This window comes from Salmo trutta, chromosome 22 (genome assembly GCF_901001165.1).
Source record: "Salmo trutta chromosome 22, fSalTru1.1, whole genome shotgun sequence".
Taxonomy (NCBI): Eukaryota; Metazoa; Chordata; class Actinopteri; order Salmoniformes; family Salmonidae; genus Salmo; species Salmo trutta.
The window spans coordinates 27,699,865-27,717,980 of NC_042978.1; the positions used below are offsets into that span (position 1 = coordinate 27,699,865).

The 18,116-nt window shown below is 43.6% G+C and overlaps 2 protein-coding genes across 11 annotated transcripts in view; one reads left to right on the top strand and one right to left on the bottom strand.

Moving 5' to 3' along the window:
• The first annotated feature begins 8,216 nt into the window (after positions 1-8,216).
• Positions 8,217-9,716, top strand: LOC115158964 (carbonyl reductase family member 4). Its single transcript, XM_075074246.1, is given in 5 exon segments — positions 8,217-8,389; positions 8,557-8,668; positions 8,825-8,961; positions 9,332-9,476; positions 9,701-9,716. Coding segments are annotated over 5 exon segments (555 nt in total). The 5' UTR covers positions 8,217-8,244.
• Positions 9,717-12,250: 2,534 nt separating this feature from the next.
• palld (palladin, cytoskeletal associated protein) overlaps positions 12,251-18,116 on the bottom strand; it is a 102,377-nt gene continuing 96,511 nt past the window's right edge. For 8 of the 10 annotated variants that reach the window (XM_029707528.1, XM_029707530.1, XM_029707526.1 and 5 more), the window contains 6 exons: positions 17,352-17,440; positions 16,497-16,629; positions 15,034-15,241; positions 14,660-14,825; positions 14,346-14,479; positions 13,950-14,253 (listed from right to left, as the gene is read on the bottom strand). In XM_029707528.1, the coding sequence (XP_029563388.1) occupies positions 14,093-14,253; positions 14,346-14,479; positions 14,660-14,825; positions 15,034-15,241; positions 16,497-16,629; positions 17,352-17,440 (891 nt within the window). In that variant the 3' untranslated portion in view covers positions 13,950-14,092. Of the gene's footprint in view, positions 14,254-14,345; positions 14,480-14,659; positions 14,826-15,033; positions 15,242-16,496; positions 16,630-17,351; positions 17,441-18,116 lie in introns of all 10 variants that reach the window. The other 2 variants (XM_029707534.1, XM_029707525.1) reach the window with 1 other exon arrangement.

Genomic DNA, 18,116 nt, shown 5'->3' on the forward strand with positions numbered 1-18,116 from the left:
CTGCTCATTATACCTTATCCAACCTTTCAGTTCCACCACCCACAAATGCTATGACATCTTCTGGTTTCAATGATGTTTCTAGAGACAATATCTCTCTCATCATCACTCAATGCCTAGGTTTACCTCCACTGTATTCACATCCTACCGTACCTTTTGTCTGTACATTATACCTCGAAACTATTTTATCGCCCCCAGAAACCTGCTCCTTTTACTCTCTATTCCGGACGTCATAGACGACCAATTCTCATAGCTTTTCGCCGTACCCTTATCCTACTCCTCTGTTCCTCTGGCGATGTAGAGGTGAATCCAGGCCCTACAGTGCCTAGCTCCACTCCTATACCCCAGGCGCTCTCTTTTGATGACTTCTGTAACCGTTATAGCCTTGGTTTCATGCATGTTAACATTAGAAGCCTCCTCCCTAAGTTTGTTTTATTCACTGCTTTAGCACGCTCTGCCAACCCGGATGTCCTAGCCGTGTCTGAATCCTGGCTTAGGAAGTCCACCAAAAACTCTGAAATCTTCATCCCTAACTACAACACTTTCAGACAAGATAGAACGGCCAAAGGGGGCGGTGTTGCAATCTACTGCAGAGTTCTGTTCTACTATCCAGGTCTGTAACCAAACAATTTGAACTTCTACTTTTAAAAATCCATCTCTCTAAAAACAAGTCTCTCACCATTGCCGCCTGCTATAGACCACCCTCTGCCCCCAGCTGTGCTCTGGACACCATATGTGAACTGATTGCCCCCCATCTATCTTCAGAGCTCGTGCTGCTAGGTGACCTAAACTGGGACATGCTTAACACCCCAGCCATCCTACAATCTAAGCTTGATGCCCTCAATCTCACACAAATTATCAATGAACCTACCAGGTACCACCCCAAAGCTGTTAACACGGGCACCCTCATAGATATCATCCTAACCAACTTGCCCTCTAAATACACCTCTGCTGTTTTCAACCAAGATCTCAGCGATCACTGCCTCTGCCTGCATCCGTAATGGGTCAGCGGTCAAACGACCTCCACTCATCACTGCCAAATGCTCCCTGAAACATTTCAGCGAGCAAGCCTTTCTAATCAACCTGGCCCCGGTATCCTGGAAGGATATTGACCTCATCCCGTCAGTAGAGGATGCCTGGTTATTTTTTTTAAATGCCTTCCTCACCATCTTAAATAAGCATGCCCCATTCAAGAATATATAACCAGGAACAGATATAGCCCTTGGTTCTCTCTAAACCTGGCTGCCCTTAAGCAACATAAAAACATCCTGTGGCGTTCTGCATTAGCATCGAACAGCCCCCGTGATATGCAACTTTTCAGGGAAGTTAGAAACCAATTTTCATAGGCAGTTAGTAAAGCCAAGGCTAGCTTTTTCAAGCAGAAATTTGCTTCCTGCAACACAAACTCAAAAAAGTTCTGGGACACTGTAAAGTCCATGGAGAATAAGAACACCTCCCAGCTGCCCACTGCACTGAGGATAGGAAACTCTGTCACCTCTGATAAATCCCCTATAATTGAGAATTTCAATAAGCATTTTTCTACGGCTGGCCATGCTTTCCACCTGGCTACACCAAACGCGGTCAACAGCACTGCACCCCCCACAGCTACTCGCCCAAGCCTTCCCCATTTCTCCTTCTCCCAAATCCAGTCAGCTGATGTTCTGAAAGAGCTGCAAAATCTGGACCCCTACAAATCAGCCGGGCTAGACAATCTGGACCCTTTCTAAAATTATCTGCTGAAATTGTTGCAACCCCTATTACTAGCCTGTTCAACCTCTCTTTCGTGTCGTCTGAGATTCCAAAAGATTGGAAAGCAGCTGCTGTCATCCCCCTCTTCAAAGGAGGGGACACTCTTGACCCAAACTGCTACAGACATATCTATCCTACCCTGCCTTTCTAAGGTCTTCGAAAGCCAAGTCAACAAACAGATTACCGACCATTTCGAATCCCACCGTACCTTCTCCACTATGCAATCTGGTTTCAGAGCTGGTCATGGGTGCACCTCAGCCACGCTCAAGGTCCTAAACGATATCGTAACTGCCATCAATAAGAAACAATACTGTGCTGCCGTATTCATTGACCTGGCAAAGGCTTTCGACTCTGTCAATCACCACATCCTCATCGGCAGACGCAATAGCCTTGGTTTCTTAAATGATTGCCTCACCTGGTTCACCAACTACTTCTCTGATGAAGTTCAATGTGTCAAATCGGAAGGCCTGTTGTCCGGGCCTCTGGTAGTCTCTATGGGGGTGCCACAGGGTTCAATTCTTGGGCCAACTCTTTTCTCTGTATACATCAATGATGTTGCTCTTGCTGCTGGTGAGTCTCTGATCCACCTCTACGCAGACGACACCATTCTGTATACTTCTTCTGGCCCTTCTTTGGACACTTAACAACCTTCCAGACGAGCTTCAATGCCATACAACTCTCCTTCCGTGGCCTCCAACTGCTCTTAAATACAAGTAAAACTAAATGCATGCTCTTCAACCGATCGCTGCCCGCACCTGCCCGCCCGTCCAGCATCACTACTCTGGACGGTTCTGACTTAGAATATGTGGACAACTACAAATACCTAGGTGTCTGGTTAGACTGTAAGCTCTCCTTCCAGACTCACATCAAACATCTCCAATCCAAAGTTAAATCTAGAATTGGCTTCCTATTTCGCAACAAAGCATACTTCACTCATGCTGCCAAGCATACCCTCGTAAAACTGACCATCCTACCGATCCTCAACTTCGGCGATGTCATTTACAAAATAGCCTCCAATACCCTACTCAATAAACTGGATGCAGTCTATCACAGTGCCATCCGTTTTGTCACCAAAGCCACATATACTACCCACCACTGCGACCTGTATGCTCTCGTTGGCTGGCCCTCGCTTCATACTCGTCGCCAAACCCACTGGCTCCAGGTCATCTACAAGACCCTGCTAGGTAAAGTCCCCCCTTATCTCAGCTCACTGGTCACCATAGCAGCACCCACCTGTATCACGCGCTCCAGCAGGTATATCACTCTGGTCACCCCCAAAGCCAATTCCTCCTTTGGCCGTCTCTCCTTCCAGTTCTCTGCTGCCAATGACTGGAACGAACATACAAAAATCTCTGAAACTGGAAACACTTATCTCCCTCTCTATCTTTAAGCACCAGCTGTCAGAGCAGCTCACAGATCACTGCACCTGTACATAGCCCATATATAATTTAGCCCAAACAACTACCTCTTCCCCTACTGTATTTATTAATTTATTTATTTTGCTCCTTTGCACTCCATTATTTCTATTTCTACTTGGCACTTTCTTCCACTACAAATCTACCATTCCAGTGTTTTACTTGCTATATTGTATTTACTTTGCCACCATGGCCTTTTTTGCCTTTACCTCCCTTATCTCACCTCATTTGCTCACATTGTATATAGACTTGTTTTTCTACTGTACTATTGACTGTATGTTTGTTTTACTCCATGTGTAACTCTGTTGTATGTGTCGAACTGCTTTGCTTTATTTAAATGACAACTTGTTCTCAACTTGCCTACCTGGTTAAATAAAAGGTGAAATAAATAAATAAAATAAATAAAACTTCTTCCATTTAAGAATGGAGGCCACTGTGTTCTTGGGGACCGTCAATGCTGCAGAAATGTTTTGGTACACTTCCCCAGATCTGTTCCTCGACACAATCCTGTCTTGGCGCTCTACAGACAATTATTTCAACAACATGGCTTGGTTTTTGCTCTGACATGCACTCTCAACTGTGGGGCCTTTAAATAGACAGGTGCGTGTGCTTTTCCAAACAATGTCCAATCAATTGAACTTACCACAGGTGGACTCCAATCGCTGCCAAAGGTGCTTCAACAAAGTATTGAGTAAAGGGTCTGAATACTTATGTAAATGGCATATTTCAGGTTTTTTAAATATAAATTTGCAAACATTTCTAGAAACCTGTTTTTGGTTTGTCATTATGGGGTATTTTGTGTAGATTGAAGGGGGGGGAATCAATTTTATAAGGCTGTAATGCACTGTACAGTCGTGGCCAAAGGTTTTGAGAATGACACAAATATTAATTTTCACAATGTCTGCTGCCTCAGTTTGTATGATGGCAATTTGCATATACTCCAGAATGTTATGAAGAGTGATCAGATGAATTGCAATTAGTTGCAAAGTCCCTCTTTGCCATGCAAATGAACTGAATCCCCCAAAGACTTTTCCACTGCATTTCAGCCCTGCCACAAAAGGACCAGCTGACATCATGTCAGTGATTCTCTTGTTAACACAGGTGTGAGTGTTGACGACGACAAGGCTGGAGATCACTCTGTCATGCTGATTGAGTTCGAATAACAGACTGGAAGCTTCAAAAGGAGGGTGGTGCTTGGAATCATTGTTCTTCCTCTGTCAACCATGCTTACCTGCAAGGAAACACGTGCCATCATCATTGCTTTGCACAAAAAGGGCTTCACAGGCAAGGATATTGCTGCCAGTAAGATTGCACCTAAATCAACCATTTATCGGATCATCAAGAACTTCAAGGAGAGCGGTTCAATTGTTGTGAAGAAGGCTTCAGGGCACCCAACAAAATCCAGCAAGTGCCAGGACCGTCTCCTAAATTTGATTCAGCTGTGGGATCGGGGCACCACCAGTACAGAGCTTGCTCAGGAATGGCGGCAGGCAGGTATGAGTGCATCTGCACGCACAGTGAGGCAAAGACTTTTGGAGGATGGCCTGGTGTCAAGAAGGTCAGCAAAAAAGCCACTTCTCTCCAGGAAAAACATCAGGGACAGACTGATATTCTGAAAAAGGCACATGGATTGAACTGCTGAGGACTGGGGTAAAGTCATTTTCTCTGATGAATCCCCTTTCCGATTGTTTGAGGCATCCGGGAAAAAAGCTTGTCCGGAGAAGACAAGGTGAGTGCTATCATCAGTCCTGTGTGATGCCAACAGTAAAGCATCCTGAGACCATTCATGTGTGGGGTTGTTTCTCAGCCAAGGGAGTGGGCTCACTCACAATTTTGCCTAAGAACACAGCTATGAATAATGAATGGTACCAAAACATCCTCTGAGCAGTTTGGTGACGAACAATGCCTTTTCCAGCATGATGGAGCACCTTGCCATAAGGCAAAAGTGATAACTAAGTGGCTCGGGGAACAAAACATTGATTTTTTGGGGGGTCCATGGCCAGGAAACTCCCCAGACCTTAATCCCATTGAGAACTTGTGGTCAATCCTCAAGTGGCGGGTGGACAAACAAAAACCCACAAATTCTGACAAACTCCAAGCGTTGATTATGCAAGAATGGGCTGCCATCAGTAACGATGTGGCCCAGAAGTTAATTGACAGCATGCCAGGGGGGATTGCAGAGGTCTTGAAAAAGAAGGGTCAACACTGCAAATATTGACTCTGCATCAACTTTATGTAATTGTCAATAAAAGCCTTTGACACTTATGAAATGCTTGTAATTATACTTCAGTATTCCATGGTAACATCTGACAAAAATATCTGAAGACACTGAAGCAGCAAACTTTGTGGAAATTAATATTTGTGTCATTCTCAAAACTTTTGGCCACAACTGTATATTGTTATATATAACCCAGGAATTTCAGCAGTGCGTTTTGGTTCAGTAGTTATCCGTTTTGAGCAGTTTGATAGCAGTTTTAAGAGTTAATTGTATTAACAAATGAGAAGACAATGATATAAGTGAGTATTGCATTTTGAAAAGAAGATACTTCGATTGAATATGGAAGGGTGATTTGGTGCAAAGAACAAGTGATTTTGTGAATTTGTGTACTCATTCAATTGTGCTTAGAGATTTGGAACAAACCATTTTGATAATCTATTTTGATATTTGTGCTTAGAGTTAAGAAAACTTACTACATACTTGTGAACCAAAGTGATTGAAAAAAACTGTGTGTACAAAACACAGAGATCAGTTCACAATACAAAGGTAAAGCCTGGTTTTCACTTAAAATGGAGGTCAAACACAAACCCCAACAGCCAAATACTACATCGAGTCTATATAACAATGCATGCCTTTATTACCGGGAGAATAGCTCCTTGCTGTGTCTGCTTTTCCCACAATGCAATAAACTCTTAAGGTGGTGCTCTGTGAGGTAGGTGAGTCATGCAGTCTCTTGTCTGTGTGTGTGGTGATGCTCAGCTGGATAATGTCTAAAGGAGCTGACAGGGTCTCTCTGAGGTCACACTGGTATGCTTCATCCAGATGATGGGTTGCCATGGAGATCGCTTATTCCAATTTGTGAGTATGACTGTGGTGGACAGAAGGGGCTAGGTGGCCCGATGGGGGATACAGGGACAAAGAGATGGATATTGAGATAAAGAGAATTGCTTGCTTTTCATCTGACTTGGCTCTGTTGGCTTCTCTTTTCCCTCTCTCCTGTTAACTCTGACTGTCTGGTTCACTTTGCTCTCTGGTATCTAATGGTATCGGGTACTCTAACAGATTAATGAGGTGTCTGTTTAATCAATGAGCCTTGCTCTGGCATGACCGGGCCTTCCTGGAGAAGGAGGGAATCATTAGCTCTACTACAAACAGTGTAAATGTGTGTTTGTGTACAATACATGTTGGTGAGGAGGTGGGGGTGGGTAAGTCTATTAGATACATTATATATTCATATTACTGAGTGAGGCGGTGTAAATATCTGTAGATGTGACCAAGAGTGATAGTGTTTATGGATTGATACAAGGTCACAGACTCTGGAGCATACAGCAAAAATGAATGTATTTATGCAAGAAGAAATAGAGAAAGTGTGTGTGTGTGTATACTGTATATATGGTGAGGAAGACTGCAGAAAGTGTGTGTCTGTGTTTACATGTGTCATTAGACTACAGGAGTGTGAAGGAGGAAAATGAGGTCATGATGTTTAGGATGATGATCTGAATACAAATTAAGCCTTGTCTCACACACACACAAACTGTCTTTCTCCATACAATGCATAATACATTTCAGTCAACACCTAAAAAATGTTGCTCAACAGTTTTTGTATTTTTATTTTCTTACATCTGTGTTTTTCCATCTGAGGGTATAGCTCATAAGACAGGTCAAACATCAGCTTGTGATTTACCCTCTCTTCTTTACTCTCCTGTAACCCAATCACTGAGGACAGCAAATAAATCCTGAACAACTTCCAAATGTTTCAAACCGTCCAGCTGTGTTTGTCTATTGTTTTTCACTGGTGACATTGAGCCGGGCTTCTGGACCTTGGGTCAGAAGGAGAGTCAGACAGAGACAACCTTACGGGTCCAAAGAGGAACGTAGGATAAAAGGTTAGGGTTGGGGTTGAGGGTAGGGTTAGGTTTGAACCGGATGTGGACATGAAGCTAGAGTTAGGGTTAGGTAGCCTCATCCCTAACCAGACTTGACAACGACTTGATTTTGGAGGTATGGCAATGAGACTAGGGTTCGGCTTGAACTGGGATGTTGACATGAAGCTAGGGTAAGGGCTGACCTAGCCTATGTTTAACCCCTAGCTCAATCTTAATCCTAGCCTAGATTTTATCGTCATTTATATACTGCGGACAGGCTCTGGTTTGGTTTGTTTCAGATGTGTGTAGGTCCAGCTACCTGTGAGGGGCCACTGGCACTAGCTGTGAGATTTATGTGAGTGTCTCTTGTTCCCCCATGTGGTTGAATTAATAAACACACTATAGAACAAATGGCGACCTCCATGTGTGTAGTGTGCCAATGACCAACTGACGTATACTCACGTTATGATAATTATATAGAGAGAAATACCAAATTGTTATCCATCTTAAACCATAACAGCGTTGCGTGAAAATGTGACATTTCCCTCAGAACTCTTTAAAATGATTTTGGTAGCATAGCTAGCTATAGCTAGCTGTTAAATCACCTACACCAGGGGTGTAAAACCCATTCCCTGGAGGGACTAGGGTGTGCTGTTTTTTTTCTTCATTTTCCTTTCAATGAAGTCCTAGACAACTAGGTGAGGGGAATTCCTTAATAATCAGTGACCTTAATTCATCAATTAAGAACAAGGGAGGACCGAATGCCCGCAGATATTTTTCCATCCCTCCGTGGAATGAGTTTGACACATGATCTACACAGACAGTGCAGGGAAGTGACTGTCTGTCTGCGTGGGCTGCTTGGGTTCAGGGGAGTGAGTGCTCTGAGAGGTCAAGGGGGTTCAGTAGACCTTAAACCAGGCTGCCCCTGAAGCCACTTGCCTATGTCATCTCATCTTTGATTTACTCTGCGCTGTGTTTTGGTCTCCTGCAGGGCAGGGGCATGTCCAGGCTGTGTGTGGTGTGTGGGGGCTCCAGGGGCATTGGCAGGGCTGTATCAAGGCTGTTGGTAGAGAGAGGCTGCAGGGTTGTTGTGGCGTCCAGGAACTAGCATGCTACTCAGGCCACTGTGGCGTCCCGCGATGGAGGTACGGTATAATACCTGCAGGGGTGTCATGCACCTGTTTGTTGGGATCTTCTGTTCACATTTTCAAAACCAGATGATGAGCCTAATGCCACACTAACTACTGTTGTTAATTAAATACAGCTGTAATTTTCTGTTTACCTAATGCTAAATCAATCTTTCATGTTCTAGCTGACCATGTGGGCTTTTGTTGTGACGTCTCCAAAGGAGAGGAAGTGCAGAAGACGTTTAGGATTATCCTGAAGACCTGTGGAAACATCTCATACCTGGTCAATGCAGCTAGGCACCAACAGGTGTGTGACTGTGAATGAATCAGTACTCGTATAGGTTCGTTTCATACCTTCAGGACTCCCATGGCAGTCTCAAGCAGGTGAGCTTGCATGTGTAAAAACGTATCTTTTTTTAACAACTCGTCCATATCCTGTGTGTGTGTGTTCAGGGATGGTCTGTTACTGTGGACCAGGCTAGAAGACATGGTGGCTATGCTTCATACCAACCTACTGGGGAGCATGTTGAGCTGCAAGGCAGCACTACGGAGCATGCTCCACACTCAGGGAGTGGCCATTGTCAACATAGGTACTGTTACTGCATGTACAGCCCCTTGTCATTATTTGAGATATCAGATGCATTCAATGTTGCAGTTTGGCCACAAGGTGGTGGTTGTGGTCCAGGTAATAAACATAATTTCCCACTTCACTTTACCTTGAGTTAACCCAATTAGTGTGTTCATGTGATCTGTGTGTACTGTAGGCTCTGTGGTGGAGTTGAAGGGGAACGCAGGTCAGTGTGTGTACTGTAGGCTCTGTGGTGGAGTTGAAGGGGAACGCAGGTCAGTGTGTGTACTGTAGGCTCTGTGGTGGAGTTGAAGGGGAATGCAGGTCAGTGTGTGTACTGTAGGCTCTGTGGTGGAGTTGAAGGGGAACGCAGGTCAGTGTGTGTACTGTAGGCTCTGTGGTGGAGTTGAAGGGGAACGCAGGTCAGTGTGTGTACAGTGCCAGTAAAGCAGGTCTGGAGGGCTTCTCTCGCTCTCTGGCCAATAAGGTGGCCTCGCGAAACATCAGGGTTAACTTGCTGGCTCCATGTATGGAACTGTCTCTTCCTCCTTTCTTTACTGTTTCTCTCTTTCATCTGTCTGCTTATTCTCCTCAACTCCTAGCCTTTGCCCTAGTCTGTTTATGATTCTGTCATCTCCGTCATTGGCATGCTAAATTAGAAACAGTCTTGTACTGTACCTAGGATATTAGTTTCCACTGTTCTCTTAGCTCGACTTTAGTTCTCTCCTGATCCTGTCCCTCCCTTCTCTTCTCTCTGCTAGGTTTCCTCGGGACTGACATGACAGCCGGGCTGGGGGAGGGGTATGGACCATCTGTTTTTAAATATCTGCTTTTTAGAAATATCTGCTTTTAATCAGATTTTTAATATCTGCTTTTTAATCAGCTTTTCGTCTACTCAAGCTCATGTCGTTTTTTAACTGATTTTGGAGTTTACTTTTTAATTCTGATTCACCTTGCCTTTGAATGTGAGGAAATTAGTGCTAAGCAAAATTTCATTTTTTTTAATTAAACAGCTAATTGACCGACGTCGGTTCAATTACTTGAATTTCATTGAGTTATTTTTGGGGGGGAGCCCAACGCGCCGTTTCTCTAGAGAGAATTAAATCAAGTCATTCACTAGAGAAATCAAGTCCAGAGCTATGTGGGAGGCCGGGGTGAATGGAGTTTCATTAACCTGTTGGGGATAGGGGGCAGTATTTGCACAGCCGGATAAAAAACATACCCGATTTAATCTGGTTACTACTCCTGCCCAGTAACTAGAATATGCATATAATGTTTGATTTGGATAGAAAACACCATAAAGTTTATAAAACTGTTTGAATGGTGTCTGTGAGTATAACAGAAGTCATTTGGCAGGCCAAAACCTGAGAAGATTCCAAACAGGAAGCGCTCTCTCTGACTATATCTTGGCCTTCTTGATCATCTCTAACCAAAACAGGGGATCTCTGGCATAACGTGACATTTTCTAACGCTCCCATAGGCTCTCAGAAGGCGCCAGAACGATGAATGGTGGCTTTGTAGGCCATGGCTGAAAAACATTAGCGCATTTGGATAGTGGTCGATCTGAGGACAATGAGACTGGAGGCGCGTGCACGAGCCGACACCATGTTTACTTTCTCTCTCTTTGAACGAAAACAACGACTCCCGGTCGGAATATTATCGCTTTTTTACGAGAAAAATAGCATAAACATTTATTTTAAACAGCGTTTGACATGCTTCGAAGTACGGTAATGGAATATTTAGATTTTTTTTTGTCACGAAACGCATCGGGCGCGTCACCCTTCTTACCCCTTCTGATAGTGTGTTGAATGCACGAACAAAACGCCGCTATTTGGATATAACTATGGATTATTTGGAACCAAACCAAAATGTGTTATTGAAGTAGAAGTCCTGGGAGTGCATTCTGACGAAGAACAGCAAAGGTAATCAAACTTTTCTAATAGTAAATCGGAGTTTGGTGAGTACCACACTTGGTGGGTGTCAAAATAGCTAGCCTGTGATGGCCGGGCTATCTACTCAGAATATTGCAAAATGTGCTTTCACCGAAAAGCTATTTTAAAATCGGACATAGCGAGTGCATAAAGGAGTTCTGTATCTATAATTCTTAAAATAATTGTTATGTTTTTTTGTGAACGTTTATCGTGAGTAATTTAGTAAATTCACCGGAAGTGTTCGGTGGGAATGCTAGTCACATGCTAGTCACATGCTAATGTAAAAAGCTGGTTTTTGATATAAATATGAACTTGATTGAACAAAACATGCATGTATTGTATAACATAATGTCCTAGGATTGTCATCTGATGAAGATCATCAAAGGTTAGTGCTGCATTTAGCTGTGGTTTGGGTTTATGTGACATTATATGCTAGCTTGAAAAATGGGTGTCTGATTATTTCTGGCTGGGTACTCTGCTGACATAATCTAATGTTTTGCTTTCATTGTAAAGCCTTTTTGAAATCGGACAGTGTGGTTAGATTAACGAGAGTCTTGTCTTTAAAATGGTGTAAAATAGTCATATGTTTGAGAAATTGAAGTAATAGCATTTCTAAGGTATTTGAATATCGCGCCACGGGATTACAATGGCTGTTGAGTAGGTGGGCGTCCCACTGGCCCAGAGAGGTTAAGCAAATATTCAACGTAGTTCAGCGCAGAAATGTGGTAATTAACTACAATGACCATAATCCATTTCACCTGTTCTTACCTGCACGGGTCAGAGACGCATACACTTTTACGCCTGCTACTGTACGTTAGGTTAGATGCACACAGACCGCATGAGAGAGGAATGTGCAACACGTCGAGGTTGATAGAGGCCGTTTGTGAAAGTAGGCCTTATCTACTTTGAAGAACGAGTAAAATGATTTAGTCTGACAGCTCTGCAGCCTACTTTGGCAAACAATCCTAGCTAAATAGGATGACTAAAGACAGTACAGTATGGTATTGCAGAGATTTGAAATGGTATCTCATCTGTTATTTCCTCCAGTGGATAAACATTGTGCCTCACTGGAGAGTGCTGCCCAGTCCCCTAGTCCCCTCACACAGCTGGTACTCACCAGTCACATACATGTACATGCCATTAGAAGCCTTCATGGATCTGGCTCAGCTGCTGTCTGCCTTGTGAACTGTAATCATTGTGATGTTCTTTAACCTAAGACCAAGGTGGAGACAATTTAAACCTGGGATCAAGGTAAAATATAATCCAATAAGCTTTTTCAATAAAGAATGGAATTTTCCCTGTGATGGATAATATGGCTGCTGAGTACATTGGTGTGGAATTGATTTGTCCAGGGTCTCTACTCAACATAAACACAGTAACTCCAGACTTTGATTTTTTATTATCTTTCATAAACTAACATTATATCAGGAGAACATTCCATATACAGGCACAGATTGGCATATAAATCAAAAAGGTGTCGTATATGTTTGTGTGAGTGACCACAGTAATGGCAGGATGAAACATGATCTGAACAGATACAGCAAAATATGCCCATTTGGTAATACAGTAGTGAAATAAAATATATAATTACTTATTTCAATACAATTCTGTGCATATATTCTCCCTTCTAAACAGTTTATAATTGTCAAAAATACTTGTCATTTGGTGTAAGTGCCTCAGAAAAATATGGATAGATATTGTGATTGAAATAGGCCCAAGTGATCTTTTAAGGCAATATAGTATGATATTTTAATGCAGACAGGATTATGTTTTGTCATTGAACATTTGAGAAGAAAAAAAATCACTAATAGAATTTGTCAAATTTCTTGGGAAAGGAAATAGTTTTTTTCATACAAAAATAAAGCAGATCATCTGTAGTGTGTGATCAATCCACTGAAGCCATTTTTAGGACTGTCTCATGTGTTTGTGAAGATTTTAAACTGAAACCATCAAAGGAAATAAATGATCTCCAGAATCTGTCATAACAGTCATTTTCATAATCATCAACACCATCATTTCATCATCATAATCCACTGCTTTGTCATCTTCTCACACTGAATTCCATTCTAAAAAACTTGCTTTTGTCTGTCCTTGACGTCTCCCACTCACGGATCACACAGTTCACAAGCGTTGAAGTGACTGTTCTTGTGGGCCTCCTGGCCCAGGACAACCCCTCATCCTGTCCCTGTTCCAGTCAACCTTCACATGCCAGTACCTCCTAGCATGTCACGGACCTCTCTTTCCATCAATCAATCACTGAAGTTACTATGGTAACACAAAGCTCTCAACGGTGTCTGCATCATTCAGCCAACATTCTCTTTTTCACAACTCATCTAAAGTTACTAAACAGTTTTAACTTCCAAGGTCATTTGACCTGACAAAAAAAACAGAAGCGAAAAGTATGTAAGGCCCGGCCTTGTGCAATATCTATGGTAATTATGATAAATGTTGAACCCGACAATGCTGATATCTAGGGTATTGTGCTACTTATAACCCAAAACAATTAGACACTGCTGATATCCATATTGTGCTATATTACCCAGACTATGCTGTGATACCCATATAAAATAATAACTTTGTCTCTCCTTTGTCACTCAACAGTCCAGGGAAACATGACGTGCTGCTCCCATGCTTTGGACTTTCCATTGCAGATCCAAAGTCTGTCCCGTTTCTACATATCTCTGCCCCTACAATTTGGTGCCTTTCTTGAGGGAGTATTTCATAAAACATCATCCATTTAGATACAGCATTACAAATGGCAACATTGTAACATGCATAATAATGCTACCTTCAACTTTAACTTTAAACCTTCAATTATAATCTTTACAAAGAGATCATGTGAGATACCTCAGCCACTTAAGAGGTGAACCCGCTTTTGTGTGGTAATGGCAGTTTTACAATCGAAAATAAACTTCAATGGCCACTCAGGGTAGATTCCTCTGCTTTTATGGTTGACAAAATGGAACCATCTGATCCTAAATTGGGATCCATGTATGATTGACACTGAGATATTATGGGGTGTCACATTGCCCGTCATCCATCTTCCAGAAAGGTATCTGTGGCCTTGTCGTAAAACACCTCGGATGGAGGGGGTTACATTTACCCCTATGTCTGGGGAGAACGGGGTGGAACAGGGCTGGTGCTGGTGGTACTGGGGTCATGGGTCAGTTTTAAGGAATTACATTAGGGAGTTGTTTGGGCATGTGGTGCCCTCGCTGGTCTCTACAGGTCATCACTCTCCACCAGGCCTCCTGGCTGCAGGGGGCTGGAGTCAGGGAAGAAGGCTGCCTTCACGTCCAGTCCTCTCTCTGTCAGCGCTGCGTAGCGACTCGTCGACGGACGCACCTTCTTAGGCTTGGGAGTGTTGGGCTGCTGCCACTGAGCTGAGGAGAGGAAAGAGGGGGAAGGAGTATATATAGATATTGATTCTTTTGCGGTTTACATTTGGTCCTGTGTGTTTGTCTGGTGGACTTACTGTGGACATCGAGTCGTGCAGTGCTGGACACAATGCCAGCCTCGTTCTTGGCCGACACGGTGTACCAGCCAGCGTCCTCCTTCATGGCTGGTTGAATGATCATACACAGATAGCCACAGTTGTCCTGGTGCATGCTGGGAAAAAAATTGTTCAACACACACCCTTAGGCCCGAGTTTCACCGAATGTTGTCAGATCATCAATATCTTTATCATTAAGCATCTCCAGTTTAGAGAGGCTGCTTACCAATAATATTGGTATTCTTTTGGATTTATGTAATACAAGCCATAGACGGTGAATGGTAGTGCTGTCTTACCTTATCCTGTCTGTGTTGTGCGTGAAAGACTCATTCTCTTTCTTCCAGAAGATCTGTGGGTAGGGAACAGCCGACACACGGCACTCCAGACGCACCGGGTAACCCTCGGCAACACCAGTGTTCTGCAGCTTCTCGATGAACGAAGGGGCCTTGTGCATCTCTTTGGCTAGAGACGAGAGAGACCAAGGTCAATCATATATCAAACTATGATGTATAGTGATAAGTACTACATTATTTGAATCAACAACTAAAAGTAGACAAAGGGTCTTTATATCTGAAGACATCTGAAATATTATGGGTACTTTATTGTGACAATGTTTCAATGCTGTTCATCTGTCTATGCCTATACACATATGTACTGTATGGGTGTCTACCTGCGACAATGAGTTCCAGGTTGAAGGAGTTCTGTCCGGCGCGGTTGCTGGCGATGCAGGTGTAGATGCCTGCATCACGGCTGGACACGGGCTCGATGACCAGCGAGTGGACGCCATTCTCCCTCACCAGCATCTTGTGGGCAGAGTCAGGACGGATGGTCTGACTATTCAGCTGCCAGATCAGGTCTGGTGTGGGCAAGCCACTCACCTAAAGAGGGAACACAACAAACACTCAATAACTCATTCATCACATTGTGTTTATTTATACAATGTAATGTTTTGAATCTGGAGCTGGAGCATGACAGTGTTTATTTGCAGGGTAAATGTGCTGGTATTTATTTGCATTGTGAGTATGGTATTATGGTGTGTCTCTGTCTGCAGTGTGAGATCAACAGTGTTTTATTGTCGTTTGTCTGGAGTCTCCCAGTCGCATGCATGTTTTCTCATGGGAACTGCCTGGCCTGTGAAAGGACCTGCCTCTCTTTTCAGCACCCACTGCATGCCAGAGAAACCCTACACCTGCCCCTCCTTCAGTTGTGCACGGTAGAGCCCACCTATGTGTGTGTGTGCGTGTGTGTGTGTGTGCGTGCGTGTGCATGTATCCGGCCTTGAGTGTATTAAGTGCTAGAAGTAGAATTAAGTAATTTGTTGTTGAACATGGTCCAGCATCCATGTAGTACACTTCCTGTAGTCCATTTTGTGCATGGAAAGTATGAAAACTACAAATTATTTGGAAATAAATATTGTTTATAAATATCATTGACATTAAGAGCCCCAGGCCATTGGAGACTCACTAAGTTTATTTTTTGACGAGTATAAAAAGAGTCTTGTTATAGCGTGTGAATTCCGTGTATGGTGCTGTTAGGTTTTATTACAGTTTTGTAACATAGTTTTCTAATTGTCTGACTGCCGCAGGCTGCAGAGGAACGATTAGTGACCGAGGGAGAAACAGAGAAAAGGGAAGGCACAGAGAAAGAGAAAACAGAGGGAGGGAAAGTGTGGAGGGAGAAATAATGGCAGAACGAGTGAGAGAGTGAATCCTCTTAATCCTAGCAAAATGACACTAGCATTTCCTCTCCTCACTCACTCTGAGCCATTCATCATGGAAGAGGAGATTAAATATATAGCCGCAATAATTTATTCTCCAGTATATGGAATGCATAGGGAGGATGCCTTTCTCAGGCCCGCAGACACTCCTCATCACTGACACAGAGAGAATTTGAGGGTGGATCTGCACTCCTTTCCTCCATTTTCTATGATTTACTATGTGCTCAACACCAGGGTTCATTTTGGAAAGTTGGAATGTTCCTTTTTTGAATTCTTAGAATCTGTAATGCTTCCAGTAATTAAAAGCCTCACACTCCTCCCTAACCAACAGGCCAACAATGGTAGAATCCTAAAGGTGTAGCTGTAGTTTGAGGTCAAGAAGGGCTGTGTTCAGTGTTCAGGGGCCGTGGTCTCACCTTGCAGTCCATCCGGCAGAGCCTGCCCTCCTGGACGATGAGGTCACCAGGCGCCTGCAGGAAGTGGGGGCGGAAGTGACGCTCCTGGATGTTCTCGTTCTCATCACCACTGTCTCTGGACCGAGACCTAGGTCTGAGGCGAGAGAGGGGGGAGGAGAGAGAGAGAAGAAAATAAAGAGCAGAGGGAAGACAAAAGGTAAAAAGGCGAGAGATGAAGAGAGAGGGAGGCTCTGATGGATATCTTAAAAAGCTTCACTCAGGCAGACCGGATATGAAAGCCTTATCTGGGAGTGGATCAGATCAGGTTATTGGATTGATTTTGTGTGTGTGTGTGTGTGTGTGTGTGTGTGTGTGTGTGTGTGTGTGTGTGTGTGTGTGTGTGTGTGTGTGTGTGACAGTTATTATATGTGGGAGAGGTTGCACATAGCAATCTAACAGATCAAGAACCAACAGGTTCCGCCCACTCACACTACACTATTCAACTAATATAAAAATGTCAACAACACAAAAGGTTTGATTTAATACACACTAATGTTAACATAAGTGTACTGTAAACCCTGTATATGCCCATAACTCTTAATAGTTTATAATAGCGGTATCTTAGGACAGATGTTCATACACCTGGTGTATTGACCACTTATTGTGAATGAGTGTGAGTCTGTACTTGCACAGTACTGATGCATAAAGGCAGTCTAGATGGCAAATAATAGCCAGCAAGAACACTGCCTGCACATTTCTAAAGCCCATTATTAATTATGAATAATAGCCAACAGTGTTTGTTTGTCCTTCCACTCCCTGTGTCTGTCAGTCATTGTGTCTGTCAGTCATTGTTTCTGTCAGTCATTGTGGCCTTACCTGCGGATGTGTCCAGGTGCAGAGCGCTGGCTCCTCCCCCTCTGGTTCACTGCCTGGACCATCATCCTTCCAGTACAGCTCACCCTCCCCTGAGACAGAGAGAGAGAGAGAGAGAGATAGAGAGAGGTTATCTCCACCCTGCTACCACAAAAACACTTCCACCCTGCTAACATACAGCAGGTAAACGCCAGTATTTCCCGTGACTGTGCCTCAAAACCAAATGTTTACCTGAACCACCACTCCATCCTGGACTTGAACAGCCTTTATGACCAGGTCCATCTATACAAGGCAGCAGTGCCCACCTTCGCCTGGACCCTTAAGGACACCACCCTCAACACCTCACACAGGAGCAACAGCTCAACAGACACCCCGCCCAGACCTGCGAGACACTCTCCCAGTCCCAGACCTGCGAGACACTCTCCCAGTCCCAGACCTGCGAGACACTCTCCCAGTCCCAGACCTGCGAGACACTCTCCCAGACCTGCGAGACACTCTCCCAGACCTGCGGCAAATTTGGTTGAGCAGACCTAACTCACTCTATTAAATTAATCAAAACAAGAAAATGTTACATTTGGCTATTCAAAAGGAAATGATCTCAACAGAGAAAAATGTCCTCCTGTGTGCTACCTATATCCCCCACTAGAATCCCCATACTTTAATGAAGACAGCTACTCCATCCTGTTGGGGGAAATGAATAATTTCCAGAACCTAACACCCTCAGCACACATGGGGTCAAACACCTACCTGGAGGTGACAGTATTCCCT